This window comes from Moschus berezovskii, chromosome 4 (assembly GCF_049115385.1).
Source record: "Moschus berezovskii isolate FMDL1 chromosome 4, NW_MosBer_1.0, whole genome shotgun sequence".
In the NCBI taxonomy this organism is placed as follows: domain Eukaryota; kingdom Metazoa; phylum Chordata; class Mammalia; order Artiodactyla; family Moschidae; genus Moschus; species Moschus berezovskii.
In genome coordinates, this window is record NC_142463.1 from 8,437,508 (window position 1) to 8,462,439 (window position 24,932).

At 43.3% G+C, this 24,932-nt stretch overlaps 1 protein-coding gene across 1 annotated transcript in view; it reads right to left on the bottom strand.

Annotated features, from left to right (window-relative positions):
* CSMD2 (CUB and Sushi multiple domains 2) overlaps nucleotides 1–24,932 on the bottom strand; it is a 695,284-nt gene that overhangs the window by 76,181 nt on the left and 594,171 nt on the right. Inside the window, exons 43-47 of the mRNA XM_088835123.1 lie at nucleotides 22,226–22,403; nucleotides 21,054–21,199; nucleotides 9,467–9,547; nucleotides 8,850–8,963; nucleotides 739–927 (exon numbers count right to left, since the gene is read on the bottom strand). Coding sequence (XP_088691249.1) covers nucleotides 739–927; nucleotides 8,850–8,963; nucleotides 9,467–9,547; nucleotides 21,054–21,199; nucleotides 22,226–22,403 — 708 coding nt within the window. The remainder of the gene's footprint in view (nucleotides 1–738; nucleotides 928–8,849; nucleotides 8,964–9,466; nucleotides 9,548–21,053; nucleotides 21,200–22,225; nucleotides 22,404–24,932) is intronic.

Below are 24,932 nucleotides of genomic sequence, written 5' to 3' on the forward strand. Positions count from 1 at the left end.
CTGATCTAGCAAGGCATTCTTTTCTACACCCACCAGAAAGGAGAATCGTAAGCAATTTGCATTTACATGAGATAGACAACAGTATACATCCATGTCTTGCCCCAGAGCTATGTTAATTCTTCTGCTCTGTCATAATGTAGTAGGAAGATATGTGGACCATCTGGACTTCCTGCAGTATATAGCTTATTGATTTACTATGTGGATGACATTATATTAACTGGATCTGATGTGCCAGAAGGAACAACCAGTGTAGATGCCTTTGCAAGACACAGGTACTCCAGAGGGTGAGAGAGAAATCCTATAAGGAATCAGGTGAACTTTTTAGGGTCCTATGGCCCAGGGCATGCTGAGACATTTCCTCCAAATTAGAGAGCAGGTTATTGCACCTTTACTCTCCTACCACCAAGAAAGAAGCACAGTGTTTGGTAGACCTCTTTGGGTTTTGGAGGCTGCATACTCTTCACTATGACCCATTTACTGGCTAACATTCAAGGCGCCAGCTTTGTGTGGTGGTGAGATTTAAGGGAGGGTGTTACAGCAAGTCTGGGCTGCAATATCAGCAGCCCCACTGTTCGGATCATATAACTCATCAACTTCTATGGTACTGAAGTTTCTGTGGTAGAGAAAGACCTTGCGTGGAACATCTGGAAAGTCCTAACCAGGAGGCTGTGTCATAGATTCCTAGGGTTTGAAGCCATTCAGTACTGTCTGCAGCGGGGAACGATTTAATTTACTTACCATCAAAGATCTCAAACTCATCATACTGCTTCTCACTGAGAAAGTACTCCACTGTGATGGAGATGTTATATTCAGGCTCCACTCTCACCAGCCAGGAGCAGGTCTGGAACTGGGGATAGCTGCCAGGGTAGCTCTGACTCAGGATCACACCTGTGGAATCTGTCAGAAGCTCATTCGTTGGGCAGTGCACTTGGAGAAAGAAAGAGAAATATCAGGTATGTGGGATGGAGGCGGAATGAGTGCCAGCACAATGGCTCGTCCCTGGTGGAGAGGATAACCATCGGAAAGCTAGCCTGCATTTGAGCACATCAAGCCAGATTCCAACACCCACCATCACACTGCTCCGCGGTGCGAGTTGGTCTGTGTCAGTGCCACTACGTTGCTGAGACTCAGGCTCGGCTGGTTGGCTGGAATCACACGTTAACTCATGTGGGGATGATATGCATACATGCAGACAACAATAAGGCATCCTCAAACTCAAGAGCTAATTGGATTTGATTTGTACAGAGTACAGGGCAGAGGCAAGCACATGGGATTCTGAGTCTAGTCAAGGCTATGGTTTTTCCAGTGGTCATGTATGGATGTGAGAGCTGGACTATAAAGAAAGCTGAGCGCTGAATAATTGATGCTTTTGAACTGTGGTGTTGGAGAAGACTCTTGAGAGTCCCTTGGACAGCAAGGAGATCCAACCAGTCCATCCTAAAGGAAGTCAGTCCTGAATATTCATTGGAAGGACTAATGCTGAAGCTGAAGCTCCAATACTTTGGCCACCTCATGCGAAGAGCTGCCTCATTTGAAAAGACCCTGACGCTGGGAAAGATTGAGGGCAGGAGGAGAAGGGGACGACAGAAGATGAGATAGTTGGATGGCATCACTGACTCAATGAACATGAGTTTGAGTAAACTCCGGGAATTGGTGATGGACAGGGAGGCCTGGCGTGCTGTGGTCCATGGGGTCTCAAAGAGTCGGATACGACTGAGCAACTGAACTGAACACTTGGATTTAGAGTCCACATCTGTCACTTACTACCTATGTGATCTTGAGCAAATTATTGCCTTTCTGTGCAAATGCTTCAACATTTCCAACCCAGAAAGATAACTTGTACCTTACAGTGCTGTTGTATCACACCAAATGTCATATATATACATAATGCTATATAATTACATATTAAGATTATATAGTATATGATATTATACATTATATGATATTGTTATTTCATTGTATATTAAGATTATATTATAATATACTATATATTATGGTATTAAACTAAATAATATATGCAAAGCATGAAACATTTAGCCTCCATAAATTGTAGCAATGATGACTATAATTATACCAGGAACAGAAGGAAACAGCCTAGCATGTGGGATCTAGTTCCCTGATCAGGGATGGAACCTGGGCCCCTTCACTGGGAGTGTGGAGTCTTAGACACTGGACCACCAGGGAAGTCCCATGAATTTCTTTTTAAATTCAGATTCTTAGAGAAATAACTTACATACAATAAAATGCACAGATTTTAGGTACACAACATGAGTTTAGGCAAATGTATACACCTGTGCAACCACTACCACAATCAGAATATAGATTATTTTCATTGCCCCGGAACGTTCTCTCATGTCCCTTTGCAAACAGTATGATCTTCCCCAATGCTCCAGGGAATCAATGGTGCTATTTCTATAGACATGGAGGAGTTTTGTTTGTACCAGAGCTTCATGCGACTAGAATCATATATGTATTATTTTTTTGTCTGGTTTCTTTCGCTAAATGTAGTTTTTGTAGGCGTTGACTGATGCTGATTTATGTATCACCATTTCCTTTGTTTTCATTGCTCTCTAGCAGTCATAGAACAATTTGCTTATTTATTCTACTGATGAACATTGGGGTTATTTCCAGTTTTGGATTATTACAAAATTAATATAAAAGTCTTATTATGGATATGGGTTTTCATTTCTCTTCAGTAAATAACTAGGAGTAGAATTGCTGGGTGATAGGGTAGATGCGTTTATCTTTAGAAGAAACTTCTATCAATTTTCTAAAGTGACCATAAGATTTTATACCTCAACCAGCAATATATGAAAATTCTAATTGCTCCACATTTTTTCTAACGCTTCGTATTGTTAGTCTTAAATTTAAGCTATTCTAGTAGGTGCACAGTAATATTTCATTATGGTTTAATTTGCATTTTTCTTGTGACTAATGGTGTTGCGCATCTTTTCATATATTTATTGGCCATTCATTATCTTATTTTACAAAGTGTCTGTTCAAGTCTCTTGTATATATTTTCATTGGATTGTCTTATTACTCAGTTGTAAAAGTTCTTTACATAGTCTAGGTTCAAGGCCTTTTTAAAAACATGCATACTCTGAATATCTTCTCTTATTCTGTAATTTGTCTTCATTTTTTACATTCATTTCTCTTGGCTTTTCCTTCGTGTGTTTTTAATTTGCTTTATCATCTGCATATACACTCACATATCTCTCTGAATGAAATGAACCTGTTTGTCGTTTTGAAGCATCTCTATTTGGTGATGCTTCTTGCTTGCAGTGTTATCTGAAATTTCTTTATGTTTCCCATTTTTATGACATATCTTTTCCTCTTCTATCATATTTCATATCTATCTGGTATTTATATTTAAAGTGCAACTTTTGTAGCAAATAAATAATTACTCTAAAGCCTCTAAACTTTGGCATGGTGTTTTGCAACAAAAATTCATTAATATAACCATATTACGCAAATAATATATGTTAATCGCTTATTCTTGGTCATTGACAGAGATGTTGAAGTCTACCACCGTAACCGTGAATTTGTCCCTTTCTCCCTGTAATTCCATGAATTTTTCCTTATATATTTCAATACTATTGTTAGGTACCTAGACGTTTATGACTTTACATATTCTTGATAAATTATGTTATCAGCATGAAATATTCCTCTTTATTCCCTTTAATGCTTTCTGCCTTAAATTCTATTTAGTTTTGCTACACCAGATTTTAGAAGTTAGTACTTGCTATCTATTTTTAAAAAATATTTTGTTTCAGATCAGGGATGAGTGGATACCCGAGAGAGGCAAATGAAAATATTCAATTCAAAGTTCATGGAAAGCCTATAACTAGACTTTAAAATTTTTACCAATCTAAAAATCTCTGATCTTTAATTATCAGTTTGATTCAATTGTATTTATCATGGTTGCACATATATTTGCACTTAGTTTTGCTATCTTATTTTGCATTTTTTGTTTACCAAGATTAAAAAAAAAATTTCTCCTTTAATGTTTCCTATTGGATTAACCATAGGGCTTCCCAGGTGGCTCAGTGGTAAAGAATCTGCCTACCAATGCAGGAGCCACAGGAGACGCAGGTTCGATACCTGGGTCAGGAAGTTTCCCTGGAGGAGGAAATTGCAACCCACTCTGGTATTTGCCTGGGATAATCCCATGGACAGAGGAGCCTGGATGGCTATAGCCCACAGGGTTGCAAAGCGTTGCCCACAGGGTTGACTGAGTGAGCATGCACGCATTACATTAATCAAATTTTCTTTACTCTCATTATTTTTGATTATGGATTTAGAATTTATACATACTGTGGGCATACATAATTTAAGAAAACTATGTATAAATTTAAACATTGTACTTAAATGTATATATCTTTAATAATGTACATGGTTAATCAATATTTATGATTTTCCTCAGCAAGAAAGGATGCTTAACTCATTTTTTTCTTTCTTCTAAATAGGTTCTCCAGTGTAATTTATTTGTCCAGTTGTCTTCTGATTTTTTATTTTCTACAGTCTACATAAACATATTTACTACTATATTTTGTTGATTTCTTGTTGCTGTTCAATCGCTCAGTCGTGTCTGACTCTTTGTGACCCCATAGACTACAGCAAGCAGTCCATGCAGAAACACTGATTTCTTAGCTTATTGTTAATTTTTATATCTGAATCATTCTATCCATATTCATTTTCTTGCTGAACACCAAAAGAAAAAAATGTATAAATTGGACATCATCAAAATTAAAAATTTCTGTGCTTCAAGAACCCCATTAAGAAAGTGAAAAAACAATCCACAAAATGGGAAATAATTTTGAAAATCATACATCTGATTAAGGACTTGTATTTAGAATACATAGATAAATCCTACCACTCAATAATCAGATAGTTGCTAAATGTGGTAGATATTTCTGGGGTTTACCAATACCAAATTTTCTTTTATTTCCTGAGCATATAAAACACTTCACTTTCCATCCACGTGCCTATTTCTGGCCAATGAGATGTGAGTAGAACAATGTGTGTCACTCTGGGGCTGAGGATGTGAAAAGCCCTTACATGAATGTCCATTTCTGTCTTTCTTTGCTGCAACAGAGGTTGGAAGAGCGGGCCTAGTTTTCAGCCAGCAGCACAAGATTCAGGCAGCCTGGATCATGGAGTTATCAGCTCTATAGAGTTATTTGGACTACAGAAAATTTTTTGAAGAAGATACAAACTTTTGTTTTGTTAAGCCACTGAGATGTGGGGATTGCTTGTTATTGAGTAATGTACTGAAGTGTATCCTTTAATTATGCTTTTAGTAGGGCAGTAACTTTCCTTAGTCCTTGTGTATCTGAAGATTTCATCAATCCATTCTCACTCTTAACTGATAATTTAGCTGGGTTTATAATTTCAGTTCACAATTATATTTCCTGCTGCATTTTATCTTTTGGTAGGTATTATTGTTGATTGTAGCTTTTATCCATGAAAAGATAAACATGTATTTAAATATAATGCTTTCTCTTTATCCTTGATATTCTATAATTACACTGTGATTTTTTAGGTTTGAATTTCACCATATTTTCTATGTTGCCATAGCAAGCCTTCAAGATAACAGAAAAATGTCTGATCCTTGTCAGAGGAGACTAGGACTTCATTGGAAAGGCATTATCTGAGGCAGAAAAGAGAAGAATAAGCCAAAAGGTAAAAGAAAGTTGTACAATGAAGTGGTTATGAATGGATAATCATCTCTATTAAGGGACTGGAAGACAATATAGTTAAGATGGCAGTGAGACCCAGAGTGGCCCATGGATTCAACTCAATCTCTATAAAAATCTCAGTTCGTTTCTTTGTAGATATTGACAAGTTGATTCTAAAATTCAGGAAATTCAGCAGACTCAGAATATCCAAAATAATCTTGAAAACGAAGAACAAAGTTGGAGAACTCACACTTTCTGATTTCAAAATGTATGACCAATGTACAGTAATCAAGATGGTGCAGTCCTTGCATAATGATAGATTCAAGAGAATAGAACTGAGGATCAGGAAATAGAACTTTCAATCTACTTTTCCGTGTCCCTAGGGCTAGCATGGCATGGTGGATCAACTCTACTCCAATAAAAATTGTCTTAAAACCCCAATTCATAGTCAATTGATTTTGACAGAGTGCCAAGACAATTCAATGGGGAAAGAATCGTCTTTCCAGCAAGTGACGCCAGGACAATTAGATATCTATATGCAAAATCATGAAGCTGGACTCCTACCTCACACTATATATAAAAATGAACTCAAAACAGATAAAGTCCTAAATGTTAGAGCTAAAACTATAAACTCTTAGAGGAAAACATAGATGTAAATCTTCTTGACCTTGGATTAGGCAATAGCTTCTTAGATATGACACAAAAAGTACAAGCACCAAAAGAAAAAAATATATAAATTGGATATCACCAAAATTAAAAACCTCTGTGCTTCTAAGAATACTATCAAGAAAGCAAAAAGACAACCCACAAAATGGGAAAATTTTTAAAAAATCACACATCTGATAAAGGACTTGTATCTAGAATATATATAAAAACTCCTACAACTCAATAATAAAACATATAAATAACAATTAAAGGTGGGCAAAGGGTCCGAATAGGCTTTTCTTTGTGCAAATGAACAAAAAGCACATGAAAAAATGCTGAACATCTTAGCCATCAGAATATGCAAATCAAAACAATAATGAAATACCCACTACACTCACTAGGATGGCTGTAATTAAAAAGACAGATAATAACAATAGAGAGGGCATGGAAAGATTGAAACCCTCATACACTGCTGGTGGGAATGGAAAATGGTCCAGCCACTGTGGAGGGTACTCTGGCAGTTCCTTAAAAGCTTAAACATAGAGTTACCAGTTACCGTGTGACTCAGCAATTCCACTCCTAGATACGTACCTAGGAGAAATGGAAACGTATGTTTCACACAATAACTTGCACATGAATGCTCATAGCAGCATTATTCATAATAGCTACAAGTGGAAACTCAAACACCCATCACCAGTGAGTGTATAAAGAAAATGTGGTATATGTACAATGGAATGTGTGCGTGCTGTCACTCAGTCGTGTCTGACTCTTTGCGACCTCATGGACCGTAGCCCACCAGGCTCCTCTGTCCATGGGGTTTTCCAGACAAGAATACTGTAGTGGGTTGTCATGCCCTCTTCCAGGGGATCTTCCCAACCCAGGGACTGAACCTGTGGCTCCTGCATTGCAGGCAGATTCTTTACCACTGAGTCATGGAGGAAGCCCACAGTGGAATATTACTGGGCAAAAAAAAAGGAATGAAGTGCTGATACACGCTACAGCATGAATGAACTTTCAGAGCATTATACTACACGAAAGAAGTCAGTCACAAATGACCATGCATTGTAGGAATCCATTTATGTTAACCCAGAATAGGCAAATTCACAGAGACAGAAACTGCTTTGGTGATTGCCTAGATCTGAGGGGGCTGGAAAGAAATGGGAACTGACTGTTAACTTACTGCAAGCGTTCTTTCGGGGGTGGGGTGATTAAAATGTTCTAAAATGGACTGCGACAATGGTGGCAAAACCCTGAAGGTGCTAAAAACCACTGATGCATACACTTAACGTGGGTGAGCTGCATGGCATATGAATCACACCCTGATAAAGCGGTTATTACAGAAGAAGACTATGAAGGGTCATACCTTGGAAAGCCAGCATGACACCAAGTCCCAGAGGAAAGCATGATGCTGAGAATGGGGAGGAAGGCAGGAAGACTGGAGCCACAGAGACTCAGAAACAGAGCAAGAGATGATGAGAAACTAGGGCTGGAGCTGGTCAACGGGGAGGACTAAGTTCACTGCTACCGCGGGCTGCTCACTTGGTGTGTGCGTGGGTCAGCTCAACTGAAATAGATGCTGAATTTCTCAGTGTATCAGCAGCCAAATTCTGGGGCTTGTGGTCCTTCTCTTCCTCGCTAACAATCCATATTGCAGATTCTCCCCATTCTTGTTTTCTTAGCGATGGAGGAGAAGCTGACCTGCTTCTCCATAGGTTACTAAATATCTGTTGGTGGCAACTGTATGAGAAGCAGTGGCAGAACTAGAAACTAGTAAGAGCCCACACCGAACAGTTACTATGTGCCAGGCAGAGTCCCAAAGTGCTTCACACTGTTGACTCATGTAATTTCTCATAACAAGGCCATGACATTAGCGATATCGTCATCCTTATGTCACCAATCAGGCACAGGACAGCTGGGTATCCTGCCCCAGGTCAGATGCCTCGTGAGTGGAAGGTATTGTTTTGGGGTGTTAGCTGGGGTAATTGGTGAAGCACATCCACCTTCAGTCAAGTCACTCCACTGGAATAAAGACAGCTGTGGTCTCTTGGTCGCCCAGCTCAGCACCCAGGGTTTTGGACACACCTGTACTCCAGCAAGGCCAGGTTGGTGTGTGAGCCTCGACTCCCACCAGAGGTCCCACGACCTCCTTCCATTTCCAGGGAGTGTTAGTTAGAAAAAAGGAAGGAATTTCCCTGGCAGTCCAGTGGTTAAGATTCTGCACTTCCAATGCAGGGGGTGTGGGTTCAATCCCTTGTCAGGGAACTAAGATCCCACCTACCTTCCAGAAAGGCCAAAAAGTGAAAAAAAAAAAAGAAAAAAGGAGGACAGAAATAAATGAGGCCTCTATGGCCAATTCAAAGCCCTGGATCTAGAAGCAGGGCAGAGAACCTACCTAGAACACTCACTCACTCATTCCAGCATTTGCCAAGTGACCTCTTACTTCACGGGCAGGGACTGGGAATACAGAGAAAGGAAAACAAGGATTCTGTTTTGGAGAAACTCCAAGGCATGGTTCACTGCAATTACCTTCACATATTGGGGGCGGCCCTTCAAACTGCAGGTAAGTTCCAAGTTTGCAGGTCAGGATTTCATTCCCCACTAAGGTAAAGCCAGGGAGGCACCGGTAGCGTACAATGTCACCTGTCAAGGAAAGACCAGTATGGGGATTTCCTGGAGAAGACTGGGCAGGGCTGATTGGCACCCCTTAGTACCCACTTGAACCCACTTCCAGGCAAGATGATCAGTGGCGGGGTGTGTCCTGTTGAGTGAATAACTAGCTCATCTCCAATCGAATGACACAGATGACCATGGCGCCCCTCTTGCAGCTCAGCCTTGCTGAGCCTAAGAATGGTCCACGTTCCAGGAACTTTTTATAGTGTCCTCTATGGACTTATTTCAAAAAACATCCTGACTTGAATCATGGAAGAAAATCTCTTTTCTAGCTCCTCTGGCTATGTATGGCTAAAACAAAGAGTGATTGTATTTTGAGTGAACCTCAGTTGACAGAGTATCAACCCTTTTGCTTTGAGTCTATTGTTTCTCTTCATGGACAGGAGAGAGAGATGAGCCCCACCAGCCAGAACGGCCCCCCACCCACCGTCCCTCCTCCCCAGCCCAGCCCTTGCTGGTGTGGGAGATGTTACCTATGTTGAATTCTTCATTCTCGGTGACAACTTCAGCATTGGGGAGGATGGTGGGAGGAGGGCATTTGGTGAGTGGATAAGCTGAAAAGACAAAAGCAGATGAGTTGGTGTAAGAGCATCACTCTTGGGACACAAGGTCATTCATGCACACAGCAGATATTAATGAGTATTTATCTGCACGCAGGAGAAAGTTAGCCAAGTAAGATCTTGCCTGTCTGCTGCCATCTTTTTGTTGGTTTGTTTACTTTTGATGCAAAAACCAGGAACCGTATATCAAGACTAATGATAAAGGAGAGAGGATATGAGAAGTTGGTGACAGGGCCCAGTGCTGAAGGGAGAGGAAAGAAGCATTGCTGAACACCTATTGGATGTCACTATATTGTAGATCTGTATAGTCAAAGCTACAGTCTTTCCAGTAGCCATGTATGGATGTGAGATTTGGACCATAGAGAAGGCTGAGTGCCGAAGAATTGATGATTTTGAATTGTGATGCTGGAGAAGACTCTTGAGAGTCCCTTGGACTGCAAGGAGATTAAACCAGTCAATCCTAAAGGAAATCAACCCTGAATATTCACTGGAAGGACTGATGTTGAAGCTCCAATACTTTGGCCACTTGATGTGAAGAGCTGACTCATTAGAAAAGACCCTGATGCTGGGAAAGATTGAGGGCAGGAGGAGAAGGGGACGACAGAGGATGAGATGGTTGGGTGGCATCACCAACTCAATGGACATGAGTCTGAGCAAACTCTGGGAGATGGTGAAGGGCAAGGAAGCCTGGCGTGCTGCAGTCCACAGGGTCCCAAAGAGCTGGACATGACTGAGCGACGGAATAACTATCTCAGGCACTGTCACGCTCTGTCACCTTGAATTTTCACAACAGCAGATTCCCTGTGAGGTGTTCTCATTCTACTTATGAGGAAGTTGAGATTCAGAAAGGTTCAGTTACTTCTCTAGGTCACGCAGGAAGTAAGTGGCACAGGCAGGGTTTGAACCCAGGTCTGGCTGCTCTCATATCCCATGTTCTTTCCACTGCTGCTGCTACTGCTAAGTCACTTCAGTCGTGTCCGACTCTGTGCGACACAATGGACGGAAGCCCACCAGGCTCCTCCGTCCCTGGGATTCTCCAGGCAAGAACACTGGAGTGGAATGCCATTTCCTTCTCCAATGTAGGAAAGTGAAAAGTGAAAGTGAAGTCACTTAGTCATGCCCGACTCGTAGCGACCCCATGGACTGCAGCCCACCAGGCTCCTCCGTCCCTGGGATTTTCAACTAGTCAACATCTAAATGCTGTGTGTGGCCTAGGTGAGGGCTAGCACGACTGTTTATTTCTCTTTTGACCTTGGGCCAAGTGCTATGGCTCTAGTGGATTTTCTAAAGCAACAACCGTCTCCCTCTGGGCAGAGACTGGCCTATGCATGGAGGGTACCACTGAGGCCAAGTTCAGTGTGGGCTCGTAACTAGGCTGCCTTTCATTACCTGGCCCGTAGTTGAGTACTGAGTGTGTTAGTTAGCTGCTGTTGCCACCACTGTTGCTGTTATTATCTCTGAAGTCACTTCAACTCTTGCTGTGTTTTGAAAAATAGTATTTTTTTTTTTTTAAATTTACCACTGGCACCACTTGCATGCTCAGTCACTCAGCTGTGTCTGACTCTTTGTGACCCCATGGACTGTAGCCCATCAAGCTCTTCTGTCCCTGGGATTTATACTGCACCACAAACATTAAAGGCACTGTGCAAACTTTTCAGCTTGAGATTGAAACCCTAGGGAGAAATAGGGACTAAATATGAAAGATACGGCAAGAAAGTGCTGGGGACAGTGCTAGGTGGTGGGGTACCCTTCACGGTGAACATCAGTCTGTGATAACATCATTCAGAACCCGAGTGAACACGAGTTCCAGATGCTCACATGGCCTTCTGACATTCTACCAATGCAAAAGTAAACAGACAGTCCTTGCTGCACAGAAGTTAGAGCCAGCAGAGGAAACATTCACCAATATTTGGTGGTCCCGGTGCAGGGGACACGGGTTCGATCCCTGGTCTGGGAAGAGTCCACATGCTTCAGATTAGTGGAAAACAACTAATGACTGAGCCTGAGTGCTGCAAACTGAAGCCTGGGTGTCCCAGAGCCCAGGGCTCTACAATGAGAGAGGCCGCCACAGCGAGGAGCCCGCACCCCTCAACCAACAGTAGCCCCTGCTCACGGAGACTAGAGAAAGCCGGGGCACAGCAATTAAGACCTGTGCAGCCAAAAAAAAGCTATTAATTTTAATCCTTGTCAACTTGACAGACAACAACCACTTCTTTTCTTTCAGTTGGCATTTGACAGCTGGTTAGGCTAAACATTTTTTCACATATTAATGGACTATTTGCATTTTTAACTCTCTGTTCATGTCCTTCGCCTCTATTTTTCCCACAAATTTGAAAACCTCTATGTATATTCAGATTGATCTTTGCCTATTAAGTATATTTCCCAATTTATCATTTGCTTCTGATTTGTTTATGGCACTCTTCTGGTGTGTACAGGCATTCAATTTTTATTTAGCCAGTTCTCAATGTTTTCCTTTGTAGAATTTTTAAAAAATTGATACCTTCCATTCTTAGCCTCACACTTACCTTTATTTTATTCATTTTAATTGGAGGCTAATTACTTTACATTATTGTATTGGTTTTGCCATACATTGACATGAATCTGCCCTGGGTGTACATGTGTTCCCCATCTTGAACCACCCTCCCACCTCCCTCCCCTAACGCTTACCTTTAAAACATACCTTGTAAAACTTTCTAAGACACACTTCGCTTTCCCAGAAAAAAAAATTGTTAAAAGAAATCTCTGCCTAAGCACAGCCTGGGTATTTTATAGTTTGTGGTTATGGTTTGATAGACGATCAATTTCCCATTACATTTTAAAAATTAATTTTTTAAAATTAAAAATTTCTGCTCAATGTAGAAAGCTGGTGGAATACTGAAAAACAATAAAACAATAATTCTCCAAGTCTCACTACCTGGCTATAACCATTGCTAGCAATTTTTGTGTATGACTTTGGACCTCTTAGAGACAACTCTCCTCTCCCCACAAACACACACTGGATCAGCCATGTTCTCGAGGGCAGGGGGACATTCAAAACTCCTCTGTTTCCTTCTGCCTGCATCCCCTTGTTCCCCTAGGGAGTGAGGCAATGACACGGCTTAGTCTCCAGTACACGTTAGCATGCTAACAGGTGGGCAGAGCCCTCAGCTCCAGCAGTAGACACTTTGGGTCATTCATTGCACACTGAATTCTTTCCCATTGACTCTCTGGATACGTTCCTCCTTGGGCTGAAGTGGCCTTACCTCTGATGCTTTTTGGGGTTTCCCAGGTGGCTCAGTGGAAAAGAATCAGCCTGCCAATGCAGGAGACCCAAGAGACTTGGGTTCGATCCCTGGGTTGGGAAGACCCTGTGGAGTAGGAAGTGGCAACCCACTCCAGTATTCTTGCCTGGAAAATTCCGTGGACAGAGGAGCCTGCTGGACTACTGTCCATGGGGTCACAAAGAGCTGGACACGACTGAGCAACCGACCATGCACACGGAAGCTTTTAAAGTCAAATTAGCTTAGGGAGAAAGGTAGTTCACGTGGTTCAGTTCAGTTTACCTGATGACTCTGGGCTCTGCACTTGGATTTGGGGTCCAAACTCAGCTGATATTAAAATGCCTTCCCTTGCCATTGTTCCTTGTTTATATCTCTTTCTCAGTTCAGTTCAGTTCAGTCGCTCAGTCGTGACCGACTCTTTGCGACCCCATGAATCACAGCACGCCAGGCCTCCATGGAAAAGAAATCTCTTTCTCAAGAAACTCACAAAGATGGAGTGGCTGTGATCTATGTTAGGGATTCATAATCATTGCATCCTTTGGCTATACCACCATCTGAAAGTGTTAGGAAAGTGTCAGTTTCTCAGTCCTGTCTGATTCTTTGTAACCCCATGGACTGTAGCCCTCCAGGCTCTTCTGTCCATGGGATTCTCCAGGCAAGAATACTGGAGTGGGTTGCCATTCCCTTCTCCAGGGGATCTTCCTGACCTAGGAATTGAAACACAGGTCTCCTGCACTGCAGGCAGATTCTTTACCACCCGAGCCACCAGGGAAGCCCACCATCATCTGAGCCTTCTCCCCCACAAAATAATATGCTTTTAAAAATCAAACCATAGAAAATAAACATTTCCCTTAATCAGTGATTGTATTCCACATGAATGACTTTTAATGGCTGTATTTTCCTCCATTTGCATGTATGTGTCATAATCTGTACACCCAATCTCCTATTATTTCAAATTTGGATTGTTTTTAATTTACCTGTTACAAATAGCACTTCAAGGAATATCTTTCTACACAAATTTTTGCACATTTCTCAGAACTAGGATTGGTGGGTCCTAGATAATTGTTAATTAGGAACCGTGGGTGTAAGGAACACAAATCAGCTCAGGGTAGAAGAAGTCTCTCAAGAGAAAAGTGAACCCAAGGGTGGCTTTGTAGCCAGACTTCATGAAGGCAGAGGACAAGCAGCTGCAGGGCACCAGGAACCCAGGAAGCTTCCCTATGTGTCTGTCTCAGTGGCTCTCCTTCTGCACGTAGGACTTTTCTATTTCTCAGTCTCCATGGACGGCAGAAGACAGGCAATCCACTGCACTTGGATTTATATCTTCCCTCTTCAGGAGACAAGTCCAGGTAGAAACGGAATCTCTCAGGTTCAATCTCGAGTTCCCGAGAGAGAGCATCTGACTTATCTCTGCTGGAATCAGGGCAGATGCCTACGTTTAGTTTCAGTTCCTGTTGCTGGGGTTGGGGGCGCATGTGGAGGGGAGTCGTGATGTACAAATACAGCCGACAGATGCCCACGTGTGTGGGGAAGTTAAGAAGAGCATTATGAGCTGTGTAGATACCTGGAAATGTCTTGACTGTGGTTAATCACACTGTGTTCATCTTTTGGTATGTATTCTCAGACTTCCCACCACTAAGCGGGCTGCTCTCCGCAACCTTCACAAGAAGACTATCATTTTTAAAGGATCATTACAGATTATTGTTTAATATGAAAGAATCCACTTCTTCTATTGAATGCTTTTGCTTTGAATTCTTTTCTTTGATTGTTATTGTTAGGGTTATAAAATATATCACCACGCAGCTTTTATTTTAAAGTTGTCACATTGTCTTAGCTATGTTCCTGGTATGGAAGACTCTATTATAAAATCTAGTTATATTGTATTTAGCCTAATATAAGAGTCTTTGTATTTTTAAAAGGGAGTTGCACTTTAATAAATTTGTATTTGTCATAATAATTGCACTTTTTTTACTTGTGCTTACTCTGTGTTTTCTATAGCTTTGTTTCTACACAGTTCCCTTTGTTTGCTTCCTTTTATCTGTGAGTTATGCTTTGCTTTATTTTTTTTCTTTCAGCAATTTGGAAGTACTGTAGTTGAGTTTTAATTTATCGATGACTAAATATATATATTTGGAATCCTTCTTTTTCTAATTATAAAATCAATAATTAAATAACATCTATTGATTCCTCTACCATGGAAGATGAAGACATTTAATTTGTCCTCTCCCTCTTCTAAATGTTTGAGCATTTGTTAATATGAAATGATTATTTTTAAACTTCTAAGAATGAATTGTATTTGGATTGCTTTGAATCTATATTTTCAATTATTATTAGACCTAAATCTGTGATTAGTCAGTTCATCCCATTTTATCTTTTCTTTTATACAGTTTCTCTATAGAGTTATTTATAGTTATCTCTATATTGAGTTATTTGTTCATCCTTTGTTGGGTAGCTACATCCTCGAGGTAACAATTCAAACTGAGACTCTGGCTGACACTCATTTTAAGCTCTTGGATATCTCATTTTAAGTGCTTGGATATCTGCAAATGACTGTCTCTTGCTGCGTATGTGAAGCTCCCAACAATTTTTTTTTCTTGAACAACTCTAACCATCCCTCCTTCATTTTCTGGAACTTTCGCATGATCTGAGCATTGCTGGTTTCGGCTTCTTGTAGTCAGTTTTCTCAGCCGGGTTCCAGTAGCCTTATTCTGCCCTTCACCCGTATAAATTGGAAAACTGGCCAGGCTGTGTCTGATTTCTCCTGGTATACAGTGAACTCTTTATCCCATAGGCACAGATTTTTCCTTAATCTCAGAAGAGTTTTATTTTATTATTTCTATCCCATCCATCAGGCTCTTCTCCTCAGAAATGCTTCTTATCAGTATGTTGGTTCCTTGGCCACTGGATCTCTTTATTTACCATCTCCTTTATCAGTTTCAAGTCCTCGTCCTTTTCTCTCTTCATGTGGAGCTTTTCTGGTTTGGCCTCCACATCTCTGAATTGTTTTTCTATAGCGTCAATTCTGCTCTTTGCTGGTTCGTATGCCAATTTAAAGTGTGCAATTGCATTTCTTTAAAACCTTTGTTTTTTATAGCTGGCTCCCCTCATAAATAAAACTTTTAATTTGTAACAATCACAAAGGTGTAGGAAAAGTTGGAATTAAAGTAACAAAACTTTTTCCATGAACCAATTGAAAGTTAAGTTGCCAACATGATATCCCATAACCACAGAATATTTCAGTGTGTATTTCCTATAAATAAACACGTTCTCCCACACAATCACAATACAAGCACTAAAGCAGGAAATTAACACTGATACGTTACTGCCATCTAATCCTCACATTCCATTCAATTTCTACCACTTGTCCCAATAAAGTCCTTAATAGCTAATGCATCCAGTTCAGAAACATGCACTGCATTTCGTTGTCATGTTTCTTAGTCTCCTTTAGACCAAAACAGTTCTAAAGTCTAGGCTTGACCTTCCTTGACTTTAACACTTTTGAAAATTATACACCAGCTAACTGCTAGTATGTCACACTGTCCTACATTATCCTCAGGTTAGGTTTCTCTGATTTCTCACGATTAGATTCAGGTTGCGCATCTTTTACAAGGAAGTGATGCTGGGTTCTTCTCATTGTATCCTAACAGGTGGGGTATGATTTCCCCTTCTATTAATCTCTCAGCCAGATAACTCTTATGTGGAGTCCACATTACCTAGACTATTATGCTAGAAGTAGACGCTTTCTAAAATTTGCTTCTATTTCCCAAGCTGTATGTTTCTAAGGGCATTTTTTTCTCTGCAATTCAAATCCTATTTTGTCATTTTTGAAAATACTGTAGTATATTGTCATAAGTCTCCTTAAGGTACTTTTCTTCTTTTTGGTTCTTCTATGAAAAGAAATTTATTCAGGGCTAAAGTTTGCCTATAAAAAGGCAAACATTCTTTCCCCTACTCCATTCCCGATTTCTACTCTTTGCAAATCTGGCTCCTTCCTTTTCTTTAGTTCTTGTCTCAAACACCACCTCTTAAGACGTTTCCCTCAATTACTCTACATGAAGTAGATTCTCGATGCTTTTGTTTGCCTTCTTATCTGTTTCTTCCGTAGCACGTATCACAAATCACAAAGGTTTTGCTTAACCTTGTTTGTTGCCTCTCCTCTTGGGGGCAGAAGACTGAGTGAGGGGCAGCCATTTCAGAAAGCAGGAGGCCGCGCGGCCAGTGAAGACGGGAGAGAACGCTCACCCGCATCAGCAGCAGAAAAGTGGAATGCCGCTCACCGGGTTGGCAAAAATTTAAAGTCCAGAAAAACCCAGTGTTTGCAAGAATACAGTGCGACAGAAGCTCCATCTCCATGACAAGGAAGAGTGGGAGCTGAGGACACTACTTTGTGAGGTCGATTTGGCCTTATCTAGTAAAACTGAGTATGTGCATACTCACAACCTCTCAATTCCACACAGGCTTGTACCCTCGAGAAACTCTTTTTCATAAGAAGGAATGTGCAATAGTGCTCATATTGTTTGAAATAAAGTAATTTAAATGCTTATTAAGAGCAGGCTAGATAAACCACTATTTTCACACAATGAGACACTAGACAGCATTGAAAAGTGAACCTAATCTAGTCACATGCATCAGCATGAAATTCTAAAGCTTAATTTTGAATGAAGAAAAGCAGGTCACAGAAGAACACTTACCGAACAATTCTACTTACATAACAGAAAAACCATGTAAATGAAACTATATATATTTTTGGAGATATACACTTATGGCATAAAATAATAATGATAAGCAATGAAAGATTAGCAGAAAATTTAGCAAAATTCACACCCCTGATTAACTCTGGGGTGTTGGGCAGGGGGCATATTGGAGGTGGTACACGGGGCTTCAAGAGCACTGGTGGTCTTTTTCACAGGCTCAGCTGTGGGTGTTCATCTTATTTTTCTTCTTTAAATACACACATGTATGTTACACACTTTTTACATATTGCTGATTCATGGGGTCATAAAGAGTCGGACATGACTGTGTGACTGAACTGAACTGAACTGAAAATTCTACAATTTATCAAAAACCCAATGAGTGGGTGGAAGGTGCCTTCTTGTTCACTTGGCCCCTTGCAAAGAGTATCTCCCACCTGAACCTGCTGGCCTGCATTGGTCCTCTCACCCAGGCCCTTGCCTGCTCCTCTGGCCCGTGAGGCCTTGGCCTGAGCTGGCACTGAAGGGTCTCACGTCCCACCTGAGGACATCAGGGGCACTGTGGCCAGGACACACAGAGGAGCAAGAGATGTCCTGGGCGGACTTACTCAGGAGAACTCGGGAACAGGATGCCCAGGCCAGTGCTGGGCCTCCTTCGCCTGTGCCTGGACCAGGTGGGGATAAGAGACAAGGGCGGGGATAAGAGACCTGGCTTTAGGAGGAGGTGACTTCATACAGATCCCGTCACTCTCCAAATACAATAATAATGAGGATCATGACAATGATGAAGATGATTATTAAAACTGCCACTTACTAACTTTGCTTTAGTTACACAAATTTTACTTAATTGAATTGTAGATTCACATGCAATTGTAAGGAATAATACAAAGAGCTCTCATGTATTGTTTACCCATTGATTCCTAATAGAAAACATCTCGTAAAACTATGATATAATAGCACAGCTGGGGTGTTGACCTTGATGCCATCAAGATGCAGAACATTTCCATCACTGTAAGGACCCCTCATGCCGCTCTTTTATAGTAAATGCATCTACTTCCCTTTCATCCCTAACCCCTCCTTAGCCATGGCAACGATGAATCTGTCCTCCTTTTCTGTAATTTTTCAAATTTCAAAAATGTTGTCCAAAATTATACACGGCTCAAGAATCACAGAATGATGTTGTTGTTCAGTTGCCAAGTTGTGCTGCGACCCCATGGACTACAGCATGCCAGGCTTCTCTGTCCTTCACCATCTTCTGGAGTTTGCCCAAGTTCCTGTCCATTGAATTGGTGATGCCATCCAACCATCTCAACCTCTGTTGCCTTCTTCTCCTTCTGCCTTCAATCTTTCCTAGCATCAGGGTCTTTTCAAATGAGTCAACTATTCGCACCAGAGATCAGATTGCCAACAATGAATGAAATTTAACAATAGAAAGGAACAAAGTCCTATTACATGTATACCATCTCATGAGATGGTCAGATTGCATCACTGACTCAATGGATATGAATTTGTGTAAACTCCAAGAGATAATGAAGGGTAGAGAAGCCTGGCATGCTGCAGTCCATGGGGTCGTAGAACTGGACACAATTCAGTGACTGAACAACAATTATTACATGTAATAACTTGGATTAATCTCCAGAGGATTATATTGAGTGAAGAAAAGTCTATCCCCAAACATTAAACATTACTGATTTTCTTTAACACTGCCTAGAGCTAAGCATTCCCCTGCATGAGTTTATTTAACTCTGTGAGATTAGGACTGATATGATTCCCATCTTGTGGGTAATGAAGTTGAGGCCCAGAAAAGTCAAATGACAGCCTCATGGTCACGCAGCTAATATATGGCAGAGATCTGAACCCAAGTCTATGATGCTGGAGTTCACACTCTATCAGTCTGTGGGCAAGTCCCATAGAGTCAAAATAACAGAGCCTTCCAAACTGGGGCCCTGGGGCTTCCTGGGTGGTGATTAGTTAAGAATCCACCTGTCAGTGCAGGGGACATGGGCTCAGTCTGTGGTCTGGGAAGATGCCACATGCCGAGGAGCAACAAAGCCTGTTCATCATGACTAGTGAGTCGGCAGTGAAGACTAGGACAAAAACAAAACAAAACACAACCTTGGGTCCTGTTCGTCGGGTGAGAGGTGTGCCCAGCCAGAGGGGTGTGGGTGCGAGGCAGGCCGAGGGGCAGGCCCTCATCGCCATGTCAGGCTGGCCCGGGCCGACACTCCCGGGAACGGCGACTGGGGCTGCCCGTGCTCCCAGCAGCGTCGCTTCAGTCTCCTTCTACCTCAGCACCACTCCTCTCCTGAGGACTTGGGGCTGAATGCTCCCTCATTTCTATAAAGCACGTGTGAGGGGTTAGCACCGTGTGGTCCCACCCGAACGGCCAGTGCAGGGCTGCAAGGGCTGGGTTCTCCTCCCAGTTCTAGCCGTGTGATTTTGGGCAAGCCCTCCTGCCTCCCTTGGCCATCATTTAAAATCCTCGTTTATAAAGTGGGGGTAATAAGAGCTGCCTTACTAGCTCACAGGAGTCTTAGAGGTCATGAACTCCGAGCCCTTTGTTCTGCAGGTGAAGAAACTGAGCTAGGGAGAGGCCTACACAGGTCAGACACTTGGCCTGAAGTGGAGCCAGCAATAAAGCCAAGCCTTCCTCATTTCTAGTTCATATAGATGTAACGTTCTGCAAATCATAAACATGGGGGCTTATTTCATGGCTGGGCACAAGCCCATGGAGAACTTTCTATAAGTTTTCCTAAGCTGTGTCCACTGTAATAAAAATGAGGAAATACCTGGGACCATAATCTTGGACTTTTATGAGAAAATAGGCTGTCGATAAGGACAGAACACCTTGCAACGTTCATGCTCTTGTACTTGAATTTTCCCCAACTTCCTTTGTGCACAGTACTTCCTGTGGGGTCAACAGAGGCTCTATATACCTTTGGAGTGGGACAATTCTCTAGAATGTGCTGAGGGATGAGGTGGGGCACAGTAAATGGATAACCCAGCCAGGGAGCTGATGTGAAAGATGAATAAGAAGACTCCCCCTGCTGCCTCTGAACTTGAACTTGGCACCAAGGATCAGCCTGTGGGCTTCTCCACCATACTAGTGTGGCAGTGAAGGAAAACTCACATTTATGGAGCCCTCTGCTGGGAGCTCTCACATTGCTACAGCTGAATTCTCATAACCCTGAGGACCCTGAAGGCTTCCCTGGTGGCTCAGATGGTAAAGAATCTGCCTGCAATGCAGGAGACCTGGATTCAGTCCCTGGGTTGGGAAGATCCCCTGGAGAAGGGAATGGCTACCCACTCCAGTATTCTTGCCTGGAGAATTCCATGGACAGAGGAGCCTGGCAGGCTACAGTTTATGAAGTAGCAAAGAGTCAGACACGACTGAGTGACTAACTCTTTCTTCTGAGGACACTGAGGTGGAGAAGCTATGTCACTCATCCCCAAACCCCAAACTGGCAAATGCAGGAGCCAGGAGGCAAGCCAGCCTGAACTGAAAAGTCTGGCCCTCTTGTCCTCCCTGGACCAGGGTTTCATACTGACCAGAGAAAGCTATGGCGAAGATCCCGCCCATGGCTGACTCATGGTGGAACTTGAGCAGGACCTGGTTGGATGAGCTGTGCATTGTCTTCTTGGCAAAGCTCCGGCTGAAGGCTCCAAGCTGTGGGGCTGTCTTCTGTGGCCCATCCCTGCAAGAGGAAAGAAGATCCTGCATGTCCTGCATCACCATGCCTGCCTGTTCTAGCTGGTGCATCAGTGGTCTTCAGTGAGCAAAGAGACACACCCATGTTGCCTTCCTGGGCCCAAGGATTTCTTCCCTGGAATTTTATCTAGTCCCTTCCATCTGATCTCAGCCATTGTCTGGAAACTCAGTGAGAAATCCATTCAGGGCAGTCAGGTGACAGTTATCCAGCTCTGGGAATTTTGAGAACAGAATGCTACTATCTCCTGCTGATTCCCAGAAGCTCCCAACAAAGGAATTTTTAAAAGATATCTTTGTCCAGAGATTCAGAGGTTTGGAAAAAACTGTCAAGGAAACTGTTCTGATCAACTAGTAATTCACATTCTCATTTTAAAATTAACACAAGAAACTCTGTATAACTCAGGGCTGAGCCGTCCAGCTTGGTAACCACTAGGCTACACGTGACTATTTACATTTAAATAATTTAGAATTTAATCAATTTAAAAAATCAGCTCCTCAGTCACTCTAGTCACATTCACGTGCTCGCTGGCCACATGTAGAGAGGGGCTATCATCTTGGACCACACAGATATGGAACGTTTCCATCACTGCAGACAGTTCTGTGGTCAGCACCAGCTCAGCATGAGATGCCAGTGGGACTCCATAAAATCCCACTGCACACTCTTCCCTTAGTCTGGGTAGCTTATCTGGTAAATGAAGAATTTTGGTTGGACTCTGGAAATACTGCGAAAAGTCTGCTCATTGATCCAGATTCCCACACCCATTGGTATTTGGACTGACCCCCAGCAGAACTCCAGGTGGGGAACCGCACTGCCCTGCTAGTCCTTTCCCATTGAGGAGTCAAAAAGGCTAATGGAAGCTGAGTTCTTATGTCACTATGTTTATTTGAGACCCAGGAGGCCGACAGCCATTTAAAACTATCCAGCCCTTGGTTTTCTGGACAAACAGATGGGTGACCCAGCTGAGAGCCCAGCTCAAGCCCCTTTCCCTGCTGACACGGCAGCTGGCCCTACCAGACGGTGATGAAGTCTCCAGAGGGCTCTGTCTGCAGCAGGCTGAGGTTGAGGCGGACGCCGTGACCAATGGGGACGGTGATCAGCCAGACGCAGTCCTGGGAGCTGGAGTAGGGACTGGGGAAGCCCGGGGAGTACACAGTGCCATTGAAGGAGGTGATGTTCCCTCCGCAGGGGACTGCCAGGGAGAGGACACAAACACAGAGGGTGCTGCAGATCACCTCCCAGCCAGAATTCAGGTGATTTCCCGAAGCACGAATCGCCCTGCTCCAGGAGGCTAGGTGGGATGGGGAGAGGAGACGGGGCCAGGGATGGCCGGGCCCGGCTTCTCCCGCTGTTCCCAGCACGTCACATCCCGAGAGGCCCCCGATCTTCAGCACAGGTGCCTCTGTGGGCCTGTCTCAGCCCCGAACCCTCCTTTCTCTTTCTCATGAAAGAGACCTGTCCAGGAGGAAGAACTCAGCAAAGCTACCGCCTCTCCTTTCCTAGGAACGCTGGAGTCAGGGCTTCACTACATTTACTGGGAAGGGGTAGAAAATTACGATGGTATCTCTTTATCTTATTATTCTAAGTTTCTCGGATTGGTAGTTTTGACCTTGACTTAAGGGTTGTGGATTCTTGGGACTTTCCTGGTGGTCAGTGGTTAAAAATCTGCCTTCCAATGCAGGGAACATGAGTTCGGTCCCTGGTGGGGGAAGTAAGAAGCCACAGGCCATGGGGCAGCTAAGCCCAAGTGCCGTATCTACTGAAGTCTGCGGTCTAGAGCCTGCGCTCCGCGACTAGAGAAGCCACCGCGATTAGCAGTGTGAACACCACAATGAGAGACTCGTCCCTGCGCACCAGAACCGGAGAAAGCCTGTGCACGGCAACAAAGAGCCAGCAGAGTCAAAATAAATAACCATTAAAAAGCAATCGCAGAGTTTTGTAGTGAGGCTAAGGTTAGATTCAAATCATGGCTCAACCATTAATTGACTAGATAGCTTCAGATTAGTAGGGTAGGCTCTCTGTCTTCACAAAACAGGACTAAGACCCCCTCCTCACAGGAGGGTGGTTGACCATCAGATGAACTCATGCATGTAAGATGCTCAGCCAGTGAGAGCTCACAGAGAGGGCATCTGCTACACAGACATGCCCCTCTCCCCATCTTTCTGTCTGCCCAGAGCAACAGCCACCCAGACTCAGTCTGATCTAGGCTTTAAGCTGGGTTTCCCTGGTGTCTCAGATGGTAAAGAATCTGCCTGAAATGTGGGAGACCTGGGCTCGATCCCTGGGTTGGGAAGATCCCCTGGAGGAGGGCATGGCAACCCACTCCAGTATTCTTGCCTGGAGAATTCCCATGGACAGAGGAGCCTGGCAGGCTGAAGTCCACAGGGTTGCAAAGAATTGGACAGGACTGAGCGACTAAGCACACACGCAAGCACATAAAGAGTCATTGAATTCTCCATGGTATTTGGACTTGGTCATCGCGGAGGAAAACTAGAGATTCTGGGCCAAATCTCCCTGGTCCAGAACAATGAATGTATTGGCTGGTATGGGTCATCAATCAGACTCGTGGATGGGGGCAGACTGACCTGAGAAGAAAGCATCCCAACACCTCCAAGCAGAGGCCAGGGCTCTGGGCTCTGGCGAATGTGAGCACAGCCTGAAAGTGGTGCGCATGGGCACGCCATCCCTCCTCCATGGACCAAACCACCACTCGCTGCCAGATGCAGCCAGGGGAGGCAAAGGACAGCAAGGATACCACGGCATGTGATTCTGATCTGTGGCATCACAATCTCCCGGGACATGGTCGAGTGTACCGGTGTCTCCTGCCTAGGGTGGAGTGTGCTGTCAACACAGAGTGTTGAGGGAACATTTTGGGGGAGCCCCTTACCTGGTCCTGGGGAGGGGGAGGGAGTCCTGGCAGAATTCACTTTTAGACTCAGACCTGAGGGATGAGAAGGGCTACACAGGTAAGGCAGGAGAGAAGAGCAACATTCAATGAGGAGGGACCAGCACGTGCTCAGAACCAGGGGCAAGAACGGCAAAAATGGAAAGCATTTCAGCTGAGCTGGAGCAAAGTGTGAGAGTGGAGGGCACGGGGACGTCAGCGGGGTCCAGGCCCCGAGGCACAGCGTGCGCTAGCTCCAGGGGGCTGGACAGTTACCCCAAGGGAGGAGGGTTCTCAGCAGGGCCGTGTCTGGAGTAGAGTAAGCCCCCTACATATAGATGAGTTCCATTCAGAGAGGGCATTTGTAAGTCCAGTTTGTTCATAAGTCCAACAAGGTTAGCCTAGGTACCCAATTAACACAATCGGCTATATAGCACTGTTCTGTAAGAGGTTTATAATACTGTTCACAAGTAATACACTAATACATTAAAAACAAACAAATACAAAAAATAAAGAAAACATGCTTACTCTTATAGTCTAGTACCTTGAAAAGTAACATAGTACAACAGGTGGCATACAGGGGCTGGTGTTGAGTGAACAGGCAAGAAGAATTAGTGACTGGAGGAGGGAAGAGAGGAGGTGGGAGATGGTGGAGCTGAAGGATCGCCAGCCATAGGAGACGGCGGGCAAGCTGCAATGTCATGCATGCCAGCTGCTGATGAAACAGGTTCTGGTTCCTTGCCGGAACTAGATGCCCTTTCGCATCTTTGAAAGTTCGCCACTGTACACGAACAGTTTCAAAGGCTCACCACCCTCACCACACTGTGAAAAGTGGAC